This window comes from Lygodium microphyllum, chromosome 18 (genome assembly GCF_053477565.2).
Source record: "Lygodium microphyllum isolate KBCC chromosome 18, Lygodium_microphyllum_v1.1.10, whole genome shotgun sequence".
Classification (NCBI taxonomy): domain Eukaryota; kingdom Viridiplantae; phylum Streptophyta; class Polypodiopsida; order Schizaeales; family Lygodiaceae; genus Lygodium; species Lygodium microphyllum.
This window is the reverse complement of record NC_141152.1, coordinates 117,726,319-117,753,889: the sequence shown is the minus strand read 5'-3', so window position 1 is coordinate 117,753,889 and position 27,571 is coordinate 117,726,319. Positions and strand designations below refer to the sequence as shown.

The 27,571-nt window shown below is 41.3% G+C and overlaps 1 protein-coding gene across 5 annotated transcripts in view; it reads left to right on the top strand.

Annotated features, from left to right (window-relative positions):
* The window catches only part of LOC148021292 (protein SPA1-RELATED 4-like), a 31,532-nt gene extending 4,404 nt beyond the window's left edge, over positions 1–27,128 (top strand). For 4 of the 5 annotated variants that reach the window (XM_087699158.1, XM_087699157.1, XM_087699156.1 and 1 more), the window contains exons 8-12: positions 22,248–23,115; positions 23,209–23,355; positions 23,510–23,848; positions 23,943–24,005; positions 25,357–27,128. In XM_087699158.1, coding sequence (XP_087555284.1) covers positions 22,248–23,115; positions 23,209–23,355; positions 23,510–23,848; positions 23,943–24,005; positions 25,357–25,548 — 1,609 coding nt within the window. In that variant the 3' untranslated portion in view covers positions 25,549–27,128. Of the gene's footprint in view, positions 1–22,247; positions 23,116–23,208; positions 23,356–23,509; positions 23,849–23,942; positions 24,006–25,356 lie in introns of those variants that run through there. The other variant, XM_087699159.1, reaches the window with a different exon arrangement.
* Positions 27,129–27,571: the final 443 nt, after the last annotated feature.

Below are 27,571 nucleotides of genomic sequence, written 5' to 3'. Positions count from 1 at the left end.
TCAAGTAAGAGGGTCTGTGCCAAGGTAGAATCTTCAACAGGTCTCCTTCATGAACGAGGTAGCTTAATACTCGGTTTTTCGTCCCTTGGACTGAATCTGTTTGAAGTAAACATATCTTGGACTGAATCTGTTTGAAGTAAACGTGTGAGGGTAAAAATATTCAAGGTGGTTTTGGAGGTGGTTTAGGGTTGATCTTGCTGCTTCTTTGCCATGATTGTGTTTTTGCCTGAGCACATAAAAGAATGAAATAGGACAAAATCGGTAAGGAACAGTAAAACTATGATACAAAGCGAAAAAGTTTTCTGCTGCCACAGTTTCTATCCATTGTTTCCTACAGAATCAGGCAATCTACTATACTCTCTGTTCACAATGAGTCCTTTTTTTAAGAATTTGCTTCTTTCACCATAGGATGATACCAACATCTGTAGGGGTAGAATCATTGGCACTGTGCTGAAAACTTGGAAGCACTTCACTTGAAGTTTGGACTTACACTTAAAAATAGAAAATAGAAATATTAATGTAAGGGAGTCTTTACTAAGAAGCGTGTTTGCTCATGGCACCCCCACATTGACTGCTTCTAGCTGTCATCAGCCCTTCTGCTGTATCCTTCAGCCTCTCACGCTCATCCTTTCCTTGCCACATACCTCCCTCCTCTCATGCTAGTTGCGCAGACCATCTTTTGCCATCCTGCTGACTTCGCGTCTGCTGCCTCCTCTCCCTCTCATCTCGAGGATGCTGCCAGCCTCCCCACCTTTTCCCTTGGCTCAAAAAAGGAAAACAAAAGATTGGCAATATTTGGTCTTCAAATATCTTGAGTGTGCATTTGGATATCTTTTTGTGCACTTGGAAGCACTCTAGAATTTAAAGTTGAACCCTCACTATGTCTGCACACGCCTAAGGAACTTATTTGCTTGTATAATCCTTGTCAAAAGTGCATTTCAATCATTGTAGAGGCCAAAGTTGAGCCCCCACTATGTTTGCTTGCAATTGACTTCCCTTAGGATCTTGTTTGCTTCCATAATCCTTATCAAAAGTGCATTTCAATTACCAAAGAGCAACCTCGAGGTACGGAACATCTCGAGGGTTGATTCATATTGCATATACCTTTCGAAATCAAGTTTTGCATACTTCATGTCTCAAGTGCACTACAAACATTGCTTCTAGACCATTTCTTACCCTTTGCTTACCCTTTCCATGTCCTTGCACTCGATTGGACTCCAAGTGGCTTTCCACGTGCATTTTGACAACCCATAGCCATCTGTTTTGAATTCCAACTCCATTCTTGAGCTTAGAATGGTATACCTCTCATAATTGCTAAATTCAATCTTTTGGCATCTTGACATGGTGTACACTTTGCACACCAGAACTCAAGGCCAACTAGCTTTTGCAAGAGACTTTGATTTGCTGTTATGCCCGAGAAGACGCACATCCTTGCCTTGAATAATTTCAACACAAGGTATTGGATTGCCTTGAGTAGATATTCTTTTGTGCTAAGACCATCATTGCATGTCTAACTTTGTGAAAGTGAGGGGCCATACTCTTAGGCTACCAAATAGGATCTCAATTCCCACTTGAAATACCTTGTGTTGACAAAGAAACCCTCTTGTCTAGAGTTTCTACATACTTGAGGTGGTAATACTAGGGTGTTTTGAGTTGTATCTCCATTCAAGTCTTTGTAACCCATTGTCAACACTTTGCCTATCTAGAGGCACGTTTTGTTTGACTTGACTCCAAATGGGCACTCCTCTTGGCAACTTCCAATAACTCGGGGTACTTTAGAAAGGATTATTGAAACATCCCCACACAGAGATGCGACACAAGTCATATCCATGAATAATAGGGATTGGACATTAGACTCACCTCCCAGCTAGAGCTTGGGAGTTAGCACTCTGGGTCACGACCACATGCCAAGGGTTGGCATCCCACATGCTGCCCAGTTGATGGTGATGAATGATCCAAAAGGATGTTCTTGTTGGCAGTCCAGTTTATCATGCCTTATCTCTTGCCTGTGAGCCTTAGTCTGAGTTAGAGAGGGCTCTAGGAGCTTTGACTTGTCTTTCACTTGTTTTGACGGAGGAGTTAGCTCTTTCTAGAGTAGTCAGTTTATTGCCTTTTAGTGCATTTTCTCCTCCAATAGGGATTTTGTGCATTTCTTGGGCAGTTTTTGCATACAGCAATTTGCCTCACTTGTGGGATATTGTCCACTATTTTCGGGATTTTTTTGAGCATTTTTGGCATTTTACCAGCATTAAATGCTGATCAGCCATATTTTAGCCCTAGATTTCAAGTCAGCCTGATTTGGGGATATTTGGCTATTTATAGTCTTCCCCACTCAGTTGGTAGATTGTCTTCCTCCTTCCTTGGTAGGTGCACACTCCGACTCCATCATCTTCTTCCGTCTTCATTGTTGTCATCACATCGATGAAGCATGATATTATCTCATCTGGGTGGCATAGAGATGGGGCTGCCAAAGCCATTGGAAAGTGGCCACCAAGAGAACTCAATGCAAGAAACCACCATCCTTTGATGAAGACCGAAGGAGCACCAAAAATCTAGAATGAATTTGCAAGACTCGAAGCGCGGGTGAAGCAAAAGGTGAAGAACTTGCAGTTGTGAACCAAAGAGAAAGGAACCTCCAAGCTTGAAAAGAAAACCTCAAAAGATCACGGTTAGACTATGATGAAGAAATATCGAGCCACTCAGACAGAAAAGTCAGAATGAAGATTGGTGATTTGCGAGATGATGACAGAGATACTTGGGGCACTCGTGGTCAACCAGCCCAAACAATCAAGAGTTCCATGACTTACAACATAGCTCACACACACACACACAAGTAGTAGAAATAAACAAAGATGGGAGCAGCAGTTAAGTGTAGTGTAGTGAATAATCACAACAGCAACTTAATAGACCCTCTATAGAATTGAAAACACAAAATGCAAAACATAAAAGTGTGCATATACTCAGATCAGCAAAAACACAAAGATTAGGATATGTACCAGTAGTTGAACCACCAAATGCAAGGTGAGTAAGTGTCGTGTCAAGTGGATGACAGCTAAAGATGCCTTGGCAAAGTCTCAAACAGCCTGAACAGAGCGAGAACAGCCAAAAATGATGGATAACCAGCAGGCTGAGGCTGGAAAACAGATCATCCAGTATCAAACTGACGTTGACCAACAGGAAGTCAAGTTGCCTACACCAAGCAACGGGCTGAGAGAGGAAAACACAAAGTTGGGACAGCTCCACAATATTAAAATGCAGGTTATAGCAGCTCTTAAATAGCAATCAGGCCTGAGAGCAGCAAAACACAATGATTGCAGATCTGAAATATTGAATAATAGAAGTACAAAGCACCAAAACCAACACCACTAGTCGTTTGATATCATGTATAGTGGGCAGCAAAGGAAGCAAAGAGATGTTGCCTTAATAGATTGCAAGAATACAAAAAACAGAGAAGAACACAAGTACTCAAACAATGAATGAATGTGCAATGGAATCCGTAATGCAATACCAGTGATTATGGTACAAACCACAATGCTCCCTCCCTCTGCAAGTGGATGTGATTTGGCACAACAAGAATGGAGGAGTGGAGTATATATAGGCCCTAGGGAGAAACCTAGGACAAATGAGCTAGCCTTGAATGGGCTGCCCAACTGCCCATTGATGTGCCCAGTACAAAGCCCAATAAAGAGTCTAACACCGGTGAAATGTATACCGCTACCAAATATATGTCACAACATTAGTCGAAAGATTGCCATGGTCTAGGTGGCTAGCAATATGCAATTCTTCTTTCTTGAGAATCTTGTCTATATGAGGATGATATTCAGTTTGGGTGTTGCAGAAATTTTGTGCATTGCTGCAGTCACTTTGAGGGACATAGGTTCTATGTATATAGTTTTGCTCGATTCTTTGCATGAAGGGTTCAGGAGACTAAAGTGGTGTGGAGGTGTTCCAAGTCATTTTCCCTCTTTGAACTTATTTTTGATGATGAGCTCTCTAATCAAAAGCTTGGGTTTCTTTTCAAAGTACCTAGCTTTGATACCATCTAAAGAAATACTCATCTATAGATAACAACACAATCCGATGTCAAAACATTGAATGATTAAGTACACAGTTAGGGTTAAGGTAATTGAGAGACAATGAACACAAATATGATGAATATATAGGATGCTTAATGCAACAACAACATGATGCAAAGTCAATATTGACCCTTGAATGCTTGCCTCTTTACTACTGGAGTATCAGTTGGAGAGTGTAGTACTTTGATGGATCTTGAAATGCAGCAGAGAGCCTCCAGTGATATTTGGCAGGAGTAGATGTAGGTTTGTGAAGGTTGGATTAGTGTCAAATGGAATCAATGAGCAGCAAAATAGCGAACACAGTGAGCTGAGGTGATGTGGTAGCTAGGCAACTGCTGCAAACAACAAAACATAGGCTGCAGAATGATGTGGTAGGGTTGGTGGTAGTCGACAGTAGCAAAATGCTGATTAGCTGATGATGTGTGAGACCAGCCTTCCTCCTTAGATAGGGTGGTAAATATCCTGATTAAGCACTACTTACAGCAAGCATAAAATTCAAGTAAACTAAAAATGCATACTTTAGTTTGGACATTGGAAATCCTATTGGCCACAAACTGGCACTCTTCGTAGCATTTCATCTTGTATTGCAAATGGAAGGAGTATAATTGAGATTCTTTGATCTCCTTTGTATATCCAAGTGCCACCTGCTATCAAAATTGACCAGTAAGCCTCCAAACCAATTTTCCCTTTGGTTTGCTTGGGGATTGGCCTTCACCCTGCTTCTTGAAAGACAAATTCAATCCTAAATTTGATATTGATTGGTTGGCCTCTTGAATCTCCTTGAAATTCTTCAATTTCACTTGTTGGAATTCAAGTCCTAGGCCTTTAATTTTGAGCATGCATCCCGAGGTGATTGCCAAACCCTAATTTTTGTTGTGAATTAGGATTTATAGCAAAGATTAATTAAAATTTCTTTCTTTGATGGCTTAAATTGCTAGAAATGCTGAGATAACTTGAGAGATAACTAGGGGATGAGAGAGAACGTTGAAATTTTAGAGTTTCACTACAGGAAATGTTGAAAAGCTACTATTGCCTTGCTTAAACGGCCATGGAATCTGTCATCTATAGCTTAGGATCATCGAAAAGATTGTTGTCCCGTCCTATGTGCTGTCATCTGCACCGAAAATACCTTGGGTTGTTGTCGCTTGCTCTTGGAGTGCTCCAAAACTGCTGTCACATGTTGTAGGATTGATCCTTGGTGGCTGCAAATCACATTAGCAGTCTCTCCTTACTCTCTAATAACCTCCTCTCCTCTGATAATGGTTGGAATAGACTTCCACTAGTCCCTAAATACGTTTTTTTCACTTGTATGCGCACTTTTGCCAAGTGGTAGCCTTCTAATCCTATTTTTCATTTTTATCAAGCTTACTATATCAATTTTTAGAATATTCATTAAAAAATCAATTTAATAATTATTTCAGTGTGCAAAAAAAGTTCCACCAGTCAATATTTGAATTGGCTTGGTCAATTTGTCTTCTAAGTGTCACGAGGACGTGAAAATTTGATGCTTTGCTTATGTTTAATTGACATTTGATTAAAGGATTAATCAAATGTGCAATTAAAAGATGCATATGTGAGGTCCAAGCTACTTTTTCACATTTGAAGGCCGAAGGACCTTGTGAAAAAGATGGGTGTCAAAGGCAAAAGTTGTAACAAGTTACACTTGTTAGATTCTAGGTGAATTTTGGTGTCAGTTTGCCCCTAGGATCATTAATTGGGTGTCAGTGGTGACACTAGGGACTAGGCATTAATTAATGGATTAATGCTTGTTCAAGGATCAATTAATGCATGGGACCACATTGGGTTGCTAATGGCCTAGCCAATTAATTTTTGGATGGGCAAGGTCAATTTTCTAGGCATGGATTAAGGGTTGAATTAATTTTCAGAATTAATTAATTCTGAAAATTAATTAAATGACTGGAAATTACTGAAAATGGATTAAGAAAGCTGCCACTTGGCAAAACTTTCCCATGCAAGTGGGGGAAAGGTTAAATAGGGTTGAAGGGAGAGGAAAATCTCGTTTTTTCATTTTGGAGCTGTTGGGAAGAGGTGTTGGACTGTGGCTGCCAGCTTTTGGGGCCATTTCCCAGCCATTGGAGACCATTTTGGTGATGGACATTGCATATTCTTGACCTTGGGAAGTTGGCAATTGCTGCTGATGCACTTTCTCCTGAAGATCACAATCTCTGATGCTCCTATTGTTGTTGATGCATCCGTTTGGGGCTGGTACAGCAGGGCAGCAGCTGATTTTGATCAGTTCGCGACAAATGTCAGAATTTTCTCTCTCTACAGCATTCTCTCATCTCCTTCAGCCTATGCTCAGCCATTCTCAGCAATTCTTAGCCATTCAGAGGAGATCTCAGCCATTTTTGGTGGGCTGATCTGTAATTTTTGCAGCAAACACTAATTTACAGTAAAAATTAGGGTCTAGTAGACACCTTGGGATCCGTGCCAGAGATTGAAGGCTTAAGGGACTGAAATCAGCAGAGCTGATAATTAAAGATTATCAAGGGATTTCAGGAGTCAGCCCATCCCGAATTGATTTGGGGCAGCATTTGGCCAGCTAAGGGTCAAATTGGAGAAGAAGTCCTGGGTGAATCAAGGGGCAAATGACCCAAAAGGCTTGCTGGTCATTTATGATAGCAAGAGCAATTGGTTAGTAGGAGGAGATTGAAGAATCTCAAGTTGTACTTCTTCCAATTGAATGAAAGCTAAAGAAATACCGCAAGGGGCGCCAGTTTTGGGGCCAACAGGGAGTCTATTGTCCAAGAATGTTATGGTAAAGTGTGTATTTCATTTTATGTGCATTTATTTATTGCTGTAATTAACTCTTAAATCAGGTTATCACCACCCATTCCAAGAAGAAAAGCTGGTTTCACTAAGTATCCTTGAGGAGTTATTGACATGAATTAATTAATTAATTAATAGCTAGTCTCTAATGTTACCACTAATATTAGTGGCCAATGAATCGGTCTAGGTCTAGATTTGACACCTAGTACCACCTAGTACCTATTAGGCATAACTTATTACAACTTTTGCCTTTGGCACCAACTGATATTTCGAGGTCTTGTGTGCTACACTCTGAAATAATTAACTTGCACCTCACATATGTAAGTCACATTAAAATAGATTAATTTTTAATTAAATGCTAAGCAAAGCAATAAAATTTTATGTCCTTGTGACAATGTGGCATGTTACCGATAGTAGAACAAATTCAAATGCAAGTTGCAATAGTACATTTGGTGGTAAATGCAACAACCAAGCTATGGTAGCAAGTTAAAACTAGTCATTAATAGGAGAGGGTTGGACACTAGGTGCCAGGTGTAGAACAACAATAGAGAGCAGCTCGAATTGGGATATCCTCTACAAATGGGGTGTGAAATGCTAAGCAAAACAATAAAATTTTATGTCCTTGTGACAATGTGGCAGGCTAGCGATAGTAGAACAAGTTCAAATGCAAGTTGCAATAGTACATTTGGTGGTAAATGCAACAACCAAGCGATGGTAGCAAGTTAAAACTAGTCATTAACAGGAGAGGGCTGGACACTAGGTGCCAGGTGTAGAACAACAATAGATAGCAACTCGAATTGGGATATCCTCTACACATAAGGTATGGACAACAAAGACAAATGCCAACAATTTATAAAAGAGGATTAAGGCTAAGTGGTGGACAATTTATCTATTTATAGATGGGTGGGTTTTGTGAAATAAAGGTTTGTCTTATGGGACATGTATATGCTCTAGGATCGCATTTCTTTTATAATGGAAGTTGGCAATTTGTAAGCATTTTTAGCTCATCACAATGGAGGGTAGAAGTTCCTCCCCCCCCACTGCCCCCCCCCTCGGGGGGCTAAAAAGCATCAAGCAATGCTTTAGACCCTTGCTTAGTTGAGCATGATTGAGCTCGACCTAAAATTGGCTCCAATTGAAAAGCAAATTGGTTTGAAGGCTTATTGGTCATACAAAGCAATGGCTGGTAATGCTTTAGTCATGGGGATGCGAAGACCAAACATATTTGGTATGCAGCCACCACAATTATCTAGATATGACAATTGGAATGGAAAATCCAGTGTATAGCAATGTTGGTATGATGCTAGGGCACAAAGTGGCAAGTTTGGCAATGTATATATGCAACTCACTATGCTTGGGACTTATGGTATTAATACTGGCTATGCAAATGCTCCATATAATGTTGGTCACACAAATGCTTCATATAATATTGGTCATGAGAAAAAACACAACCAGTAATGCATGCAATGTATGGGAAATATATATTGGTATGGTTTCTAGTATGCAAATTCGTATACATGGGCACATTAGAATGGTCCAAAGTATGCAAACAAGAATGTTTCCTAATGCATTTGGCGCTCCTAGCATGCCAGGTACATATGAGAGGCTAGCCAATTGGATGAAATGTTGCATATTAGTGAATTTGGATTTGTAGCAATGTGAAAGTATAAAGCATTACAATACTCAAGAGGGAAAAAGGGCTAGAACCTATTGCAAGATTTGGAGCATGAAGAGTTAGAGGTAAAGTATCCATGTGCTTCTTGGTGAAGTTTTAGTATTGTTTTACTTATTGATTGATGCTAAGTGGATGGAAGAGAGTGACTTGGCAAACCACTCTCAATTATTGCAGCTTTACCTCGAGGCTTTTTAGTTAGAGTTGACTTTGGAGTGGGCTCAGTTAGGTTTAGCAAAGTAGGGACTAGAGCATTGCTTGATACTCAAGGGGGAGGTAGCACTTCCACACCTTGAGTGATGGACAACTCTCGTGTCAAGTTCGATAGAGCAAGGACTAGAGCATTGCCTAATACTCAAGGGGGATGTAGCACTTCCACACCTCAAGTGATGGACAAGTCTCATGTATAGTGGATCTTGGGTATATTCAGCATGTATCCAAGGTACAATGTTAATAGTATGTTTGCCATGAAGTCACAGTTCAGTGTACTTATCATTGTAGTTTGGTATGGTTTTCATTGTGAGAGTGTGCAATGGAAGAGAAACACGATTACAGGGAGGGAGGGAGGGAGGGAGGGAGGGAGGGAGAGCAGAAGATGAGGAAATAATAATGCACTGACTAAAGAAGAATGTTGATACAATGATAATGGTCTGATAAGTCCCTGCATACAGCCCAAAGCGCCAGTGAGGGCACCGGATCAAGCTGATGATGATGGCAGTACCAAGCATTGAAAGTCGGACAGCTTGTAGATGTTGTCTCCTGCTGTTGATTATTCTTCTTTTGCCCCTGGTTGCCTCAAAAAGTCCTCCAATGGCTGCAAATCAGGCCAGCAACCTCCCCTCCCTCTCTCTTGCTGGCTGAATTTATAAAAATGTCTCCCTCCAGCTTCTAAAGACGTTTTTTCAGTCTTGTATGGGCATTTTTGACAAGTGGCAGCCTTCCCAAATGGGGTTTTTCAGCATTTTTCATAATTAAACATTAATTTTTAGCCTTTAAATACTGAAAATTAATCTAATAATTATTTTGGTGCCTTGAAAAATAATTTGATTGGCCAATAATTAAATTGGCTAGGCAACTTCCATTCACGAGTGACTGTGCGCAATCTTTGACCATAAAATTGGTGTTAGGTACCATTAAACGCCACTTCTCTAGTGTCACCAGCTAACACTTATGGCCAAATGGATGACCTAGGCCAACAATTGGCATCAAGTACCTGTGCGGCAGAACTTATAGTAACTTTTGCCTTTGACATCTTGTGATTTATTTGGGTCTCGGGCTCGTAAATTTACTTTAACCCTAGTTGCACCTCACATGTGCATCATTTACTTAATTATGTGATTAAAAATTAATCCACATGTTAAGTGAGGTTTCAAAAATACATGTTCTCATGACAACCCTCCTCCTTGAAATCCTTGCAATCGTCCTCGATTGCACTGTCAAATGCATCAAAAGCAAAGTACTACACGGGAATTTCCGTAGGGTATCATAGTCAACACAACATTGTGCACTGCTGTTCAACCATTCTTATGCCCAGCATGTGCTGAAAATTACCAGCCAACATAACATAGCATAAGACTCATAAAAAATATCAAAAACATTGCGAGATTATCATGTGACATGTCCATTTCTCATGAGCTCAACTCATCTGGAAAAACCAACCCTTAGCATAGCATAACCAAGCATAAATCATGGCTAAAACATCAATGGCATCATAACATATGCTGTTGTCCATGGAACTAGATGTAAACCATTGAAAACTGAGCATAATCTGATCACCTGCTGATCTGAGAACTGATCACAAACTGTTGCAAATGTGACCCCAAATTGATCACAAACTCGTTGCAAAAACTGACTAGCAATTAGTGCAAAAACTAATGCACAAACGATCCAAAAAGTGACCATAAATGGTTCTCAAGCTAATAAAAAATTGAGCTGAAACTGATGAGAATTTTTGTCTCAAAATTGAGGAAAAATTCATGCTAAATTGATCATAAGCTAATGCAAAAGTATAGTTCCAGTGCCCGGGTGAAACTCATATTTATTTGCATACATCTCATAGTGACTAGTACACTAAGTAGTGATCTCATGGCAAACATACTGTCAGCGTAGTAGCTTGGATGCATGCTGAATCCACTACATACGAGAGTTGTCCATAACTGGAGGAGGGAAAGTGCTACCTGCCCCTTGAGCATTAGGTAATACTACGGATCCTTTCTCTGCTAAACTTAACGAAGCCCGAACTAAAGTCGGCTCTAACTGAAAGGTATCTAGGTAAAGGTGTAACAACTGAGGATGGTCTGCCAAGTCATCCTCTTCCATCCATTTGGCATCCATTGGTGGATAATTTTGAAATTTCACCAAGTATTCCCTAGAAACTTTACCTTTGACCTTTCTTTCCTTATGTGCCAAAACCTGCTCAGGTACCAAAATCTCATCTAGCTCCTCAACCTCATGCTGAATTTCAGCAGACATATCCTCTGGCACATCACCATGAAAAGGCCTCAACAAACTGACATGAAATGTATTATGTATCTGCCAATGTGGAGGTAATTTCAGCTGATATGCCACATCACTAATCTTCTCCAATACCTGGAAGGGCCCATAGTATCTCATACTCAACTTCCAATACAATCTTTCTCTTCCTTTTATCTTTTTCAGCCTTGCCTTTTGAAAACGCAGCAATACATAATCACCCTCTGCAAATTGCAAAGTATGTCTATGTTGATCAGCTGTCCTCTTTTGCTTTTCTTGCGATCTCTGAAGTACATATTTTATCTTTGCATAGGCTACATCCAAGTTTTCCACATAACGATCAGCCTCAACGATATTATCCTTAGTTTGTAGAATAGGTGGTACCTTCTCGCCACCCTCAACCACCTCAAATGGAGCTTTGCCCGTAGAACTATGCACTGTGTTGTTGTAAGCAAACTCAACCAAGGGCAAATACTGCTCCCACTGTGTCTTGTGGTCTGAAACATAGCACCGCAATAGATCTAACATTGTGGAATTTGCTTCCTCAGATTGACCATGTGTTTGTGGATGGAAGGATGATGAGAATTTCAATGTGGTACCCATATTCTCAAACAAGCCATTCCAAAATAAACAGGTCATTCGGGGGTCTCGATCACTAATGGTCGACTGTGGCATACCATGATACTTAAAGATGTGTTGTAAAAACAATCGTGCCATATGATCAGCCTTTATTTTCTTCCTGATCGGAATGAAATGGGCTTGTTTGCTAAACCTACAAATGATAGTCCATATCCCATCATTCCCTGTAGATGTCTTAGGAAGCTAAAAAATAAAGTCCATTGCAATGCTATACCAAGGCCTATCTGGAATAGACAAGGGCTGCAATAAACCTGGCATCTTTTTCCTATCGTGCCTTACCTTTTGGCATATGATGCTGCATGTCTTAACAAGTTGTTCTACATCATGCCTCAAAGCTGGCCAATAAAAGAAATGCTCCATTGCCTTGACCGTGGCATCAATACCTTTGTGTCTTGCATATGGAGGAACATGACTTTCAGTGATAACTCTAGGCCTTAACTACTTTGTGACACATCGTCGTCCATGCATCATCAGAGATCCATCTCTTAGCACAAAGTGTTTATGCCTTTGGCCATTGCAAAGCTGATCATAAACATTAGCAAAGTCCGAATCGACAACATATTGATCTTTCATGGCATCCAACTCAATGTGCTAAACCATGCTAACGGCTGAAATTTGTGGCTTATGTGATAGTGCATCAGCCACAACATTCTTTTTACCAAATGTGATTTAAATACACATTCCAACCATTGAAAAAGAAATGTAAGGTTGGAAATTGGATCAAGTAGTGTGAATACACCTAAGATTGACTAAAAAAGAAATGCGTACTCTAAATAGAGCTGTCTTCTCCGTCAAAACACAACTACTAATTGAGTGTTAGAGCTTCTAATGTCCTTGTTTGACTAAGCTTGAGGCTCACAAGTTGGAGATAACTATGTAAGACACACGACTGCTAATATACCCTCTCAGGTCTTGGATTTGATGAAGATTGAAGAAGATAGAATGGATGCAAGTGTAGCAAAAGAAGTGCCAATGATGGCGAAGTCTGTGGATGTAGTTTGTTAATGAAGAATCTCCTCACGATCCTTGGAACCCCCCTTTGAAACACAAGGGGCCAAGGAATTCATAGATGCATCATTGATATCGTTTCCTTGTATAAGGTATAGGAGGTAAGATGAAACCACTAGAGGAGATGGTGGGGAAGGGGATGGAACTTGTGGAATAGGTGGTGCATAGTCGGGACAACTGTCTTGGAGGGCCTTGTACAATAAAGGGGAAATGGAGCATGTATATGTCTCTCTCCTAAAGAAGGATCCTCCATAAAGGCAGCTTGCTCGGTGAAGACAGCTTGGGTATTGTGTCTAGTAATGCCATGAATTGAGAGGGGTGGAAAAAACTCGAGTAGGAAATATGTAGGATTTTCGAAATCGAGCTTGATGGGCAATCAAGAAAAATGGCAAAGTGCCAACACCACTAATAGACACTGAATAAATGTCAATAGTGACTATATCCTCTAATGGATGGAGATGACAATAAGCGAAGGCCTTTTTGAAGATGAGATAGTTGATGAAGAAGGCTCCTTCATCTTATGGGTGCAACATAGTTGTTAGGCACGAAAGGTACGATACAATATTGTATGCTAAGATAGGATACTAAATGGTAACTTATGGTTTTATAAGGCACGTTATGATATTAGTAGGAAAAAAATTGATTTAAAAAGAGCTATGAATTATAAAAAATAGAACACATGTTTATAGTGAAAATAGCCATTTCATTACAAAATAAGTTGAATACGTGAGGGTGGTTCTCGTGGTCGCATACACTACATCGACATGCAATACAACTAGAGTCTAGTATATACATGGGTGATAGATCACAGTGGATACAATGATATTAGATACAAAAAGGAGAGAGACCCATGTATCTATGATGAGGCATCACTATCATTCTCATTATCATCATCGGAATTATCTAAGTGCTCCTTAAGAGAGTTTGGAGATGACTTCTTGACATCGGATAATGAGACACTCTCATACTCATCCTCACTGATGAGGTTACCAAAATCATTAAATGATGGCTCCCTAGGTGTTGGCCGTGTAGGTTTGTTTTGGAGGGGGGGGGGGGGGGGATATCATCATGAGACATAGGATGGGAGCTACTTGAGCCTTAACTTACATATGTTTGCAAGCCACTCAAACCATCCCTCCTCGATGTCAAAGGGTGCCAAATGACAATGCCCTTGCTACCACCTACTCGGACTCCTTCACCACGAGCACGTTGACTACGAGTGTTACGAGCATTTGTTGCTATAAGGTCTTTGTGGGGCTCTGCAAAATCATCTCCTTCTCCTCAGCCATCTCCTAATGTATGCTTGGAAGAGTGTCACACGTCAACTTGAATGTATCAATATTCACCTACACAATGTATATAAGATTGTAAATGCTAAAGTCTAAATTGTAAAGTATAAACTTTAAAGTTTAAAACAACAAATTTTAAATTTTATGGTCAAGTGTTTACTTGCTTTGGACCATCCATACTTATCACAGCCCTCATCATATGTAAGTTAGTACAGCAATAGACTAGCCGCTCTAATTATTCTGTGCTAAGCCAATTGCGAATCTTTGTGTGAATGAGAGAATAGACACTCTAGTTTCTCTCCCATGCACACGAAGAGCAATCCTGAGCAAGGACTCTCATGGCTAAGGGTTGAAGGGTTTTTAACACGCATCTAAAGTTTTGCTACCAAAATAGAGGCTCCACAAGTGTCTCTCTTCTCCAACAAGTGGTGTAAAGAAAAATACCCTAACACAGAAACATAAACAGAAACCGTACGACAAAGCACAGACTGATAAAAAGAATACAGTTAGGGTTAGGGTTAGAGTAACTCAGAGACAATGAACACAATGAATAAATGAAATGATATGACTACTAATAATACGATGCTCATGCAGCAAACACACTATGTAGTGAATGAATATTGAAGCTCGAACTCCTATATCTCTAGTATCAGGGCAGGGGTAATGAGCTGGAGGGTGTGTCGTACTCCGAACGGATCTCGAATCGCAGGAAGGCAGTCTCCGGATGTCGAACACCAGCAAACGCAGCAGTGAGAAGTTGGATCTGATGTAGACAACAGTGAGGAGAGAGAAATACTAAAAACGGAGTCTGCAGGAGAGAGAAAGACTAAAAACGCCAAAACGCAGGCAGGACAGCCTGCAGGAGAGAGAAAGATTGCAGAGACTGCAGACAAGAGAGAGAAAACTGTCAGGGTGGCTGTTGGAGCTTGCAAATGCAGCAGTTTGCTAGCGTGGCAAGCTGTACGACAGCAATGCAGATGAACAACAATCAGTCTCCAAGCAGAAACATCAGCAATTAGCATATGGAGGGCTGGAAACATGCGCCAGATTGTAGGGAACAGTGATGGACAGCAAGGGCTGAGATGTCCTCCGTGACCCGGGTGTGGGCAACAAGCTGGTAACACCTGAAACCTGCAAAAACGAGATTGTAAAAGAGTGGAGGGTTGACTGCCAATTTATAGAAAATTAGGGTTCTAGATCCTCTCCTACTTAACTTTTTTGATCCGCTCCATGTTTTAGGGTTTTGGCTAAAATAAGCCTAAAATAAGCATGTTTTGGGACTGTTTAAGTGGCTAAGTGCATTTCTTAGCACAACACCCTCTCTCAGGCCCAAAATAGGGTGAGAAAAGTAGGCCAGCCTAAATTTTGATTTACCCCAAGGCGTCCCAACCCAAAGCAGCCAGGGCATCGGACAAAAGGTGCACATCGATTGCCCAGTGACCTACCAAGACTACAGAGGCGATGGATATCTTACCAAGGGAGCCCAAGTGATCATCTTGGAGAGGTCAGGGCATCGGACCAAGGGTGCTTGTCGGTTGCCCAAGGGCCTACCAAGGCCTACAAAGGCGGATGGAATCAACAATGGATTTGTTTGTTTTGTTTTTTGAAAAGTGTTTTGAAAACATATAAGTAATATAGGGACAGCGACCGATTAAGTGACAAATAGGAAAAGATAAAGAGAGTTTTAAACCCAAGTTATTCACAAAACTAGTAAGTCAATCCCTCGCAGCGAGACGAGGATAAGTGCCTAAGGATGATAAAAGTGAGTGTATGTGCCAATCATGTGTTGAATATGTGAGAGGCAAAAAAAACAGTGGGCTTAGCAAGACAAGCAAAGCAAGCAAGGGTAGGGAAACTGCCTTTAGGAGAACTGCCATGTGTTATGGTACGAATATGGTGGATCCTAGAGTCGACCACTCCAAAAGATCGAAAAGGGATAAATGCACACATATGCATGTTGACATGAACAAAATGCCAATGCATAGGGTAATGCAAAGGGAGATGCAAGATGTCATGCTCATGCAATATGCTATGCAACGGTGCCACTGGAACAGTGCCCTCGCAGGGGAAGTGCTCACTTGTCTAAGTGCCCTTTTACAATTAGGTCATCCTGATAGTGCGGATGAAGTTACAAATGCCCATAATACAATACAAAAGAATAAGTGAATGTAATGTCTAAAAAATTGTAAGCATCATCACTGTCACGATCAAGAGTAGGAGCCGCCCCCTCTCAAACTGGAAGGGAAAGCAAGAGGGAAGCACCCTCTCCCGCCGTCAAGCTGAAGAAGTAGGGGAGGGTGTATCCAAGCCGATCCTGGGTAGCAGGTACTGAAGAACCGGCTGGTTGACCGCTTTGGTCAAGATATCTGCAAAAATATCTGATGAAGGCACAAACTCTAGGCGAATAGTGCCTAGCTCAACCTGCTCTCTGGAAAAGTGGAAGTGGAATCCCACATGCCGTGTCCGTGGTGTGATGATTGGATTGCCCGCAAGGGCAATGGCACTCTGGTTGTCGCAGTAGACAACTGTGGGAGAGTCAAATGGAAAATGAAGCGCCGCCAATAACTCCTTAGATAGATGGCCACGGTGGTGCCATCGAAGAGAGCCCGGTACTCGGTCTCGACCGTGGAAGCTGCCACCGTCTCTTGCTTGTGGTTGGACCAAGAAATGAGAGCCGTACCCAAGGTAAAGAGGTAGCCGCCATGGGAATGCCGGGTGTTAGGATCTCCTGCCCAATCAGAATCAGTGTACCCCTGTAAACATAAACTAGAACCATATGTTAAGCCATAAGAAAAAGTACACTGCAAATAAAGCAACACACGAAGACATGCAATTCAATGTGACATCCTAGGTGCTGTGAAATACTGTCTGAGTATGCTAACTGAGTAAGCTAAATCTGGCCTAATGTGAATCAACCAAAGAAGTTTTCCTACAACAGGACGATAGGTGTGTGCATCGAAGGGCTGTCCTAGGGTATCCTTCGACAAGTGGACAATAGGATCAATAGGCATGGCCACTGGTTGTGTCTGATCCGAAGTGTACTGTTCCACAAGAGCTGAAGTGCGTACTTCTGCTGTGTCACAAAAATACATCCTCCAGAACGAACTACCTCCATCCCCAAAAAATAAGACAACAAACCAAGGTCTGTCATTTCAAATGTAGCTTTAAGCTTAGCCTTAATTTCAGCTATGACAGCAGAATCTGAACCTATGATGAGTAAGTCATCAACATATAGCAGGATATAGCTAACCCCCTCTGGAGTGGATCGAACATATAAGTTCGGGTCATAAGGGTAGAATGGTATCCATGAGTCTGTAAGAACTCATCCATTCTATGGAACTAAGACCGCGGCGCTTGCTTCAGCCCATAAAGAGCTTTTTGCAAGCGGAATACCGTATCCCTAGGGTTCCCTAAGGGAAAACCCAGTGGCTGCTCCACATAGACTTCCTCCTCCAAGTATCTGTCATACTCACGATACGTAGTAAGCACCTTTATCTTTATGTGAAGAAGATAACAACTATTGTAGCGTTGTGAACCACCCTCTTCACCCACTTGAGCTTCTCGATGTTCTCCATGAGTATGTCTGAACAATGACTGCCCATGAAGTCTACACAATCGTGGGAAATTGGGCCTCAAACAACCAACCCATTTGTTGATGATTCGATTTATTGTAGATAATAACTTGCACGACATTCGAGAGGCCCATCTATAACCACAAATTTCTATATATATATATATATAGAGAGAGAGAGAGATAGATAGATAGATAGATAGATAGATAGATAGAGAGAGAGAGAGAGAGAGAGAGAGAGAGAGAGAGAGAGAGAGAGAGAGAGAGAGAGAGAGAGTTGAGCCTGGAAAGATTCAACTTTCAAGAATCAAGAGAGATAGAGGCTTGGGGTGAAGAGAGAATTGAGATAGACATTAAAGAGAATAGGGAGATAGATAATTATAATGTATACCTCATCGATAGCTCGTCGAATTTGGCGATAGATGAATGCATTTGTCATTTTCCTCCCCCTATTGTCAGTGTCTACGGCCCGCAAAAAGGAAGGTCCAAGTGGACATAAGATGAGCATGTTGATGATATCCCGTTTCTTAAGGACTCTATCAATCCTCTCCTTCTCTTCATCAATCTTTTTCATCGGCATGTCATTGTATGTGACACTGATCCATCCTTCACATGGATCCACATTGATAATGGTTTTTACCATATTTTTTCATTGCTCTTGCCTTAGGACATTGAATGCAAGATTGCAATAATCACCGTGCATATAATTTCAATGTCCACAAGAAAGGCAACCGACCCATGCACATGACCGGGAGCTTGAGAGAAGGAGATTACCTCTCTGGTGCTGCATGAGTCTCCACTCTCTGTCTTTTGCCAAAGCCGGATGTGGATGTGGATGTGGATTCCCCACTACCAATGGTGGTGGTCTCACTCGTATCGGTTGAAGATAAGCCCACATTCGATACTTCCTTATTAGTAGGCTTAGATGTTGGTGTCGATACGCTACTTTCTCCTCCTCTAGTGGATCCCCCTCTCATCTTGGCGAGAATCTCGCCTATGATATTTTGAGGGATTTCCTTGCATGGAGCAACTTGCCCTCTCATCTTGGAAAGATGTTGGAGAAGTTGGGTCACATTGCTTGTATAGTGCTTTCCGTAATACTTATATGTCCAATGGTGGGAGTTGGACTTCTTTGTGTCCCTCTCCACATGGGTGCTATGCGAATTGACTTCCTTGTGCTTCTCACGAGTGATGATGCCAATGGAGAGGGAGAATCATAAGTGAGAGAGCCGAAGGGATAATGAGAGGCTTGAGCCTTGAGTCTTGAGAAGGAGAGGGAGAGTGAGAGACTTGAAAATTAGAGAGAGAGGGGGGGTGGAAATTGGGATAGACTTGAATCTTGATAGATAGAAGATAGCTTGCTTGAAGAGAGAGAATGCTTGTTGATTTGGTGTGGAAGGATGAAGGGGAGGAGCACCTTTTATAGGGTAGAGAAGAGAGTGCAAGAAGAGAAAAGTCTCAAGAATGTGGAAAAGAGCATCCAAAGCTAAAGCATGGGATCCAAGGGGGTTGGGGTGGGAATGGGCATCCAATGGCCCAACTTTCCAAGTGGCAAGTGGCAATGGGCTCCAAAGTGTGGTGTGCAATCAAAAATGGGAAAAAAATGCACAGTATTTGACTTTGATTGGACACTGAATGTGCTAGATGTGGTGGACCAAAATGTGCAGCATTTTTGTACTAATCCATACGAATACATATTGTACGGATTGTATAGTACGAACCTTGCCGTACGACCTATGGAGACAACTATGAGATGCAAAGGAACATGGACTCGTGGGTAATAGTTGGAGCGAAGGTAGAGGAAGGCTTTAGATGATTTAGGTCCATCCTTTGCATGTGGATGAAGAGGATACTTCTTCCAACACTTCTCTTCAGGATGGGTATCCTTCCCATAGTGTTTAGGCTTTGCTGAATTGGTGTTCTCTCAAAGAAGACTTTGTATCTTACTTCTTTTTCTTGTTCTTGGGCTTCCTTTCTTCCTTGTTGCCCCCTCATGAACCTGCAGTAAAAGCTTTGGTCAGGCTGGATCCAATTGCACCAATCTCCTTGAGTTGCTACTCATGCCCAAGAAGGAGAGCTAGCTCTTCCCATAGAAGAGTTTCTTGAAACTTGGAGGTAAGCAATTTGGTGTAGAAGACATTACACTTGGGAGATATTAGATGAGTGATGAGAATCATTGCCATGTCCTCTGATGAAATCATCCTACTAAGGGATGCAAGCTCATCCTGTGTCCTTCATTTTGTTGATGTGACCTACATGGAATAGGAATCATCAATCAAAAGCACTTGGAGTTTCGATTGTATGGTGATATGGTGGGCAAAGGTCTTTTGATGATAGAGCGAAGAGAGCTTTATCCACACCTCCATTGTGTATGGTGATATGGTGGGCAAAGGTCTTCTGATGATAGAGTGATTGTGGCTTTGAATGTCGATCTTTGCATTGCTCTTCGTGATGTTTGATTGATGGGATTGCCTATCAAAGGAAGATTGAATGGTCTCCGCATTTGAGTCATCAAATGCATTGAACCAATGGAGCTCCATAAATGTTATAAACTTGCAAACACACAAAAAATTGCTGTATTTTGGTATCAGGCTGCTTGAACAAAGGGTAAAATCAGCTACATTGCTAGGGGAAGCTGTAGATGTCCCTCATACTTCGTAGAAGGCCCAAACAAAGCAGCAAATCTCTATTCTCTATGACAAATCTGCTCCAGACAGCATGCTGAGTGTGGTTTTCTCTCCTTAGAACCTTAAGAGTCCTCAATTTTGGCTTTGACACCATGTGAAGTGCGCAATGGAAGAACACGAACATGAAGAGAGAAGGGAAGAGAAAGTGAAACTGGCCTTTGAAAGCCCAAAGATAGTAGACCACATTTAGCAAACACGTAATTTGGCTTAATAGTAAATCCAACAAGAAAAATCCACAACTGGAGTTAGAGTGCTCCTAAACCATACATGATACGTGTTGGCCCCAAGGTTGACATCCCTTTTGATATTTCTCTAGATTATTGATGTATGCTCGAAATTGGCTACAAATGGCTGTATTACAATGATTCCTCACGACACAATTGATCCCAGTCCAAGCTGGCCATTGCTGTCTACAACAGTCTGGCGCCTGTTTTCAACCTTCCACCCATTGTTCAGAGCTGATCTCAGCCAGGCGACTGCTGCTGCTGGTTTTCCCTGATGTCATCAGCCTACCACATCACCAATCTGCTTGTGTTTTGCTGTTGGAGTTGTTGCTTGATTAGTTTAGTTTTCTCTCTCCTCAGCTGTTGCCACACTCTATAGGCTGTATCTCAGCCTTTGTTGGGTGCATTCGGTAGTTTTCTCTCTCCTGCAGCTATCGCCCAGCCCTAATAGGCTGCATTTTATTGTTTTCTCTCTTCACTTTGTGTTTACCGCATGTTCTCTCTCCTTTATGCCGTCTATCAAATCCAGCACTTACATTGTTGTGTTCGTTGGTGTTCAACATCCAGAGGCTGCCTCGCTGTGTTTCGAAATTCATTCAGAGTATGACACACTCTCGAGCTTAATACCCCTGCCCTAATCCTTGGGATACAAGAGTTTGTGGTATAGTATTCACTCTCTGCATAGTGTTTAGAGCATCTCATCACAAACAAGACTTGATCACCCTTTACAAATGCCAAAGATTTGTCGTGACGGTCAGTGCCTTTCTTTTACTTTTCTTGAGTCTTTTATAGAGCTATCTTTACTTTAGCATAAGCTTCATCAGTTCTCTTGGATGGGCGGGATTCTTTTTTGCCCTCTTAACAATCTCAAACGGTGCCTTGGGAGTGGAACTGTGCACACTGTTGTTATAAGCATATTACAAGAGGCAAAGACTGTTCCCATCTGGTTTTATGCTCAAACACATATCAGTTCAAAAGATCTATGACAATATCATTTGCTTCTTCCATAGCGGAGACACTATTGAGGATTTGGATAGAGATCATTCACTCTCTTTGCAAGAGATGGTATAGGAAGGAAGGGAGTTTTGAGAGGATGAGGAAAAGAAGAGAGGCTTTCTTGTGGACATGAGATTCACACACTTTCTTCCTTACTGCCCCTCAGATGGTTTGGCATTATGGATTGTCATTCACACAACCATTGTATTTGTGATGTACTTAGCTACACTTTCCAACGTTCCTTGTACTTAGCATTTTACTCCAGGTTTTTTCGCGAGGTGTTATCAATATAATTTTCTTTCTTGGAGAGAGAGAAAAAAAAGAGGAATCATCTGAAATAAGGAATCTATCTTACTTGGGGACAAACTGAACTCTGACCTCTATTATTGCATGTGGTATAGATGGTGTGCCTCCAATAGTTTTGAGAACATCATCACATGCACCTCCCCCCCTTGTGTGTTGCATTGAATATACAACTTTTGTTTTACCAAAAGGTGTAAAGCTAATGTTTCTGGTAGGGGTAACTTGCCACCATGATGTTGTAACGAGGTAGGAGATTGGCTTTGTGTTCAGCTTGAGTGAGCAATTCCAGTCTTCTTGAAAAAACAAATTAACCACTTTGCAAACAGACCAATGATGAGGGTATTGACCTTTCACAACTTCCATTCTTTGCATCAGTACTTACATGTTGGATTTATGTCATTACTTGTATGATCCGTATGAGAATTGTTAATATTATTCTTCACATTCCCTGTTGATGTATTGTCCTGGAAATAGATTTGCAAGCATTGAATTGTGACATTGAGTGGGATTTTCTGGTCAGGGAAGTGCTACATGCAGATATTTTCAGTGAAGTTGGGGACAAGCTTGCAGAAAGGGAAGCATTAATGAATTTAGAAGAAAAAATAACAGAGGCAGAAATCACTATGGACTTCTTGCTGAATGTCCAACAGGAAAAGAACACAATGTCACAAAAGCTGTCTCAGGAACTCAGATATCTAAAGGCAGATGTTGAAGAGGTAGAGAGATGGCAGCAGATGGTAAATACTAAACTGCAAGGGAAAAGTACTGGAGGTCCTCACAGCAACATAGATGGACATGATCTTTTAGGGAGAAAATCGGTTCAGGAGCAAGAGTTTCAAGGCAGTAATAGCATGGGTAATCTCAAAGAAGAAAAGCATCAGCTAATTTTAGCGAAGTCTGCTCAACTTATGCAAAACTTCTCCAGTTTAAAGAAGATCTACTTTTCCATGATGAGCAAAATGAATTTGCATGATGTTGACAAATCAAATTATCAGGGGCAAAGTCTAAAGTCTGAGAAACAGGAGTCCTCCAGATTCAGTGGTAACAATGGGAAATCTGGAGATCATTTGACTCAGTTCTTTGACAGCTTGTGTAAGTTTATTGGCTATACCAGATTTGATGTGAAGGCTGCATTACAATATGGAGACTTGTTGAACACAGGAAACATGGTATGCTCAGTTAATTTCGATTGTGATGGAGAATTTTTTGCTACTGCTGGAGTCTGCAAAAAGATAAAGATCTTTGATTTTTGTGCTTTGTTGGAAGAGTCTTTGGACATCTACTATCCTGTGATTGAGATGACGAGTAGAAGAAAGCTCAGCTGTGTTAGCTGGAATAATTTCCAGAAGAATCAGCTGGCATCTAGTGACCTTGACGGAGCTGTTCAGGTAAGGTTAAAATCGGAATAACCAGATCATGTAACATTATTTTCACTTGTGTTTCTGAGGCTAATATTGACTGTACTTACATCAATTTTGCAGTTATGGGATGTAACAGCTGGCCAAGGAGTGATGGAGTTAAAAGAGCATGATAGATGTGCTTGGTCTGTTGATTTCTCTCGTGTAGACCCTCTTAAGCTGGCAAGCGGAAGTGATGATTACTGTGTGAAACTCTGGAGCATGAATCAGGTATTATAGATGCCAGGTGTGCGAGTCTGGTTTTCCATGTGAATAATTATGTCCTAGTCTCAATGTTCTATCTTGGGGATGTGTTGGAAAGATGATTTTTAGTTGCTTATAGTTAGATTTTGAACAGATTGTAATACTTCTCTCTCTGTTTCAGAGCAGAAGTACAGGTACAATCAAGACAAAGGCTAATGTCTGCTGTGTTCAGTTTTCTCCTGCAATATCTCATTTGTTGGCATTTGGGTCAGCTGATAGCAACGTCTACTGCTATGACCTCCGTCAGATGAAAATTCCCATGCATGTCTTGACAGGCCATCAGAAGGCTGTCAGTTTTGTTAGATTTGCAGATTCTACAAATATTGTATCTGCTTCAACTGATAGCACTCTCAAGCTGTGGGACTTGACCAAATCAAATACCGTTGCAAAGGGAACTTCCTTAAAAACTAGGTCACAGAATGCTTGTGTCACAACCTTTAAAGGCCACCGCAATGAGAAGGTCGTTTCTGCTATGTTGCACTTAAGTTTTATACGAGCTAATCATATTATCTGCAGTGAGTACTTACATAATCTACCTAACGTTGTGTCAACAGAACTTTGTTGGATTGTCAGTCACTGAGGCAGGCTATATTGCTTGTGGATCTGAAACAAATGAGGTATGATCCACAAGCCCTGCACATAAATCCCCCCCCCTCCCCCTCCCCCTCCCCCCCCTCCCCCCCCATCCCGGCCCAAACCCCCCGGTGCCTGTGCAGGTAAGAATTGACCTTTGAAATCTATATTTTCACTGTGAAGCTTCATCATCATCACAAGAAGTTTCAGAAAACCTGCTACTGTTGCTCCAAGAACTTGAGTCTCTAGCAAAATATTTGTAACACCATAAAGGCCCCATCATGGATAAGCAGAACTAACCTTGCATGGTCCAGAGCTCCTGCAATCCCTAAAATCTGTGTTTGAGATTCTTATCATTTGCTAGAACCTAGATGTAGCTTGCAAAGATCTTCTCATGGTTGGTCTGGTACTAGAAATTTTATACTCTTTATTGGAGCTTTATCAAGTCAGTTGGCACATGGTATATGGGTGATGTAGGATGGATGGAGACCATGTTCCGTTAGTTTTCTAGAGCATGTATTAGTTTGACAGTGGGGCACACTGTAGCAGTGTTGCAGGAGCTGAACATGGGTAACATGACTAGGAGTGGAACAGGTGGGGCCAAGCTGTTAAAACATCACAATTATCTAATAAGAGGTTGAACAATAGAGAAGAGACATGCTAGAATGAAGGCCCCAAGTTTTGAGTGCCCTGCTGATTTGTTGCTTTCTGATTGAGTAAAGCAATTTGCTCCTCTCTACAACCCTCTCCAAAACTAATTATGGCGACTTTTTACCGAACTAGTTAATGACAAAATAAGATAGTTTGTCATGACCTTGATATTACACATGTATATGCTTTACACTAATTATGGTGACTTTTTACCAAACTAGTTAATGACAAAATAAGATAGTTTGTTATGACCTTGATATTACACATGCATATGCTTTACACAAATTACCATGGGCTACCTAGTTGGTGTTCCAACGCTCCTCTCAATCTTGACTTTTGCCTTCTGAGGTTGTTCCATGTTTTCTGTCAAAGCCTTTTGGAACTCTAATCATCGGGTCTTCCTTTTCTCTAGATAAGTATTGCTCTTTACCTCGCACTTTCTGAATCCTTACACTACATGACAGTTCTCATTCCTTTTTGCATGCTACTCTGTATATGCACAATTTGCTAGTTATTAACCTGTGATGAAGTTGGATGTCTTCCAAAAAGAGAGGGGTAGCTGTTTTATGGAGAGATGTGAAAATCCTATGTTGATGCAAGTTAACATGCCAACTAAAGGCTTTATTTCCCACCAGAGTAAACTTGTCTAGAGTGATGGTTATTCATAGAGTACTTGTTTATGCACTTATCCTTTTGGTAATATCAAAAGGTGGGACCTTGTTGATTTGCTGCTTGCGTTTTCAGGTGTTTGTCTACCATAAGTCTTTGCCGATGGCAATGCTATCCTACAAGTTTGGCCATACTGATCCTTTATCAGGCCAGGAGATTGAAGAGACTGCGGGTCAGTTTGTTTCAAGCTTGTGCTGGCAAGAGAAATCTCAAACATTGGTTGCAGCTAATTCTGTTGGGAACATTAAAGTTTTGGAGATGGTATAGAGAAAAATAAAGGCATGCATTTATAATTGGGAGTGGCATATGATACCAGAATCTCAATGTGGGCAATTTTGTTACCTTATATTCGGTTTCATTTATGAAACCGAGAAGTAAGAGATGGCATGAAAATTGATGCATTTGCATTGGGAGTTCAGAGTCATATATGGTAATCACAACCTCAATGTGCTGCAATGGTGTTTTCTCAGAACCAGTTTTATCGGAGGGACTGAAATATCAAAATCAAAAGTAACCAAGGACACTTCTCTTATAGTATTCCTCTGCTGAAGTAGATTCTACATTAAGGTGATGTTCATCTAAAGCATTGCAGTTGGTTCCTTGAGCTACTTTCGAACTGAGATTGAAAGATGATGCCATACACATGTGGGGTTCTTCAGTCAAAATTGATACACTAGCTGGCCTCAACCATGCCAGCCTCTGTAACATTAGCTGAGCCTGAACAAAGACTTTGGGGGCTGCATTGTATCTGCTTGTACCTAATACTGCGGTCTGCTAGAGTTGACAGTCACATTGTGAAGAGCACCCTTCTATCAAGGGGATTGTAAAACATATCTGACTGTAGCTGTTCTTGTCATTGTTATTCGACTCTCTCAAGGCAGAGAGCAGGGAAAGATCAGCAAATCATTTTTTGTTTCAAGTGGACTGGTACATTTTTCCAAATTATATATCTCAACCAGTCAATATACAATTCCTTCTTCAACCAATGATCAGACTTAAATGAAGAGACACTGAACTCTTTCAAATTTCCTGATTTTCGCCTGGTTATAATCTGCTGGTGAAAAGCCTAAAACGGAAAGACAAAACTTTTAATTGTTATTCTATTTCTCCTGTAAAACCACTTTTGAGGGGATGAGCCTATGGAAACTTCCCTTGATTGCAGGGGTGGTCCCATCACTGCATTATATGCTAACTGCATGAGCAGGCTGGCAGTAAGCAATGATGGGGTTTGCGAAATACTCAAACTGGTCAAATGGTGGTAGATTTGAAGGATTCTCTGGTAGCTGTTAACAGGGCTTCCATGTTGCTGCGATTAACACATGTACCTGAGAAGATCTGGTAACAAGGCCATATCCAATCGCAAAAGGCATGTCACATGATTGGCGCTCGATTTTGGTTTCACAAGGTTGCTAGCTCCTTTCCTTCTCATTCCAACAATGTTTTACTTCCACCTCTATAGCATCTGTACCTAAACATTTCTTCACAGTGCTGCGCATGGTAAGTGTCTTGCTTTCTTGCAGTGTATCACATGGGTATTACCTAGGGTAAGGGGCACAATAGTGTGATAATCCCTGACAACGTTACAAAGCAGCCCCAGTAGGACATGTTGGGAAAGGTTTCGAAACAGTTAATTGTCATTCTCTAACCGTCACAGTGATGGATTCTTATAGACGGTTCATAAAACTATATAGACCTGTCTTGTTAGTCATGTGTCAGGAGGCACTACTATCCAATACCCTTAAAACTGTGGCAAATATTCTTGTGCTGAGGAACACACTTTCTCAATGGTTCACTATCTATTAATAACTCCAATGCTGGTTCAATTGTATTGGTTATCTCCTTCTCTTTATTCTTCATGGTGCCATTCTTTTGATATGCTTCTTGGCACGACAATCTAGAATTGCATGTCCTTTCTTCTTGAATCAGAGCGTGTGATTGGTTATGAAGAACTCTGGTTTTGTCCTTTTGGACCTGCACTGTCACTCTTTTTTCAATTTAAACAGCAGGTCTGCGTTAGACTTAGCGGATTCAGGTGAGGACAATTTTGCAGCTTCCCTCCGTCACAACTCTCGCTGTGGCAGCACACAGCAAAAGGATCCAGCATGGATGGCCCCTCTACCCTATCGCATTTTCAGTCCCAACACGATTATCGTTCCTCCACTGAAAGGACTTACTGGTGCCCAGCCCCTGCCAATGATTGACACCTGACACTTTGGGGGTGTACGTCCATGCCCATAGCAAGTCCCAAATTGAGACGCCCACGAGGCACTACAATCTGCAACTGTTGCCA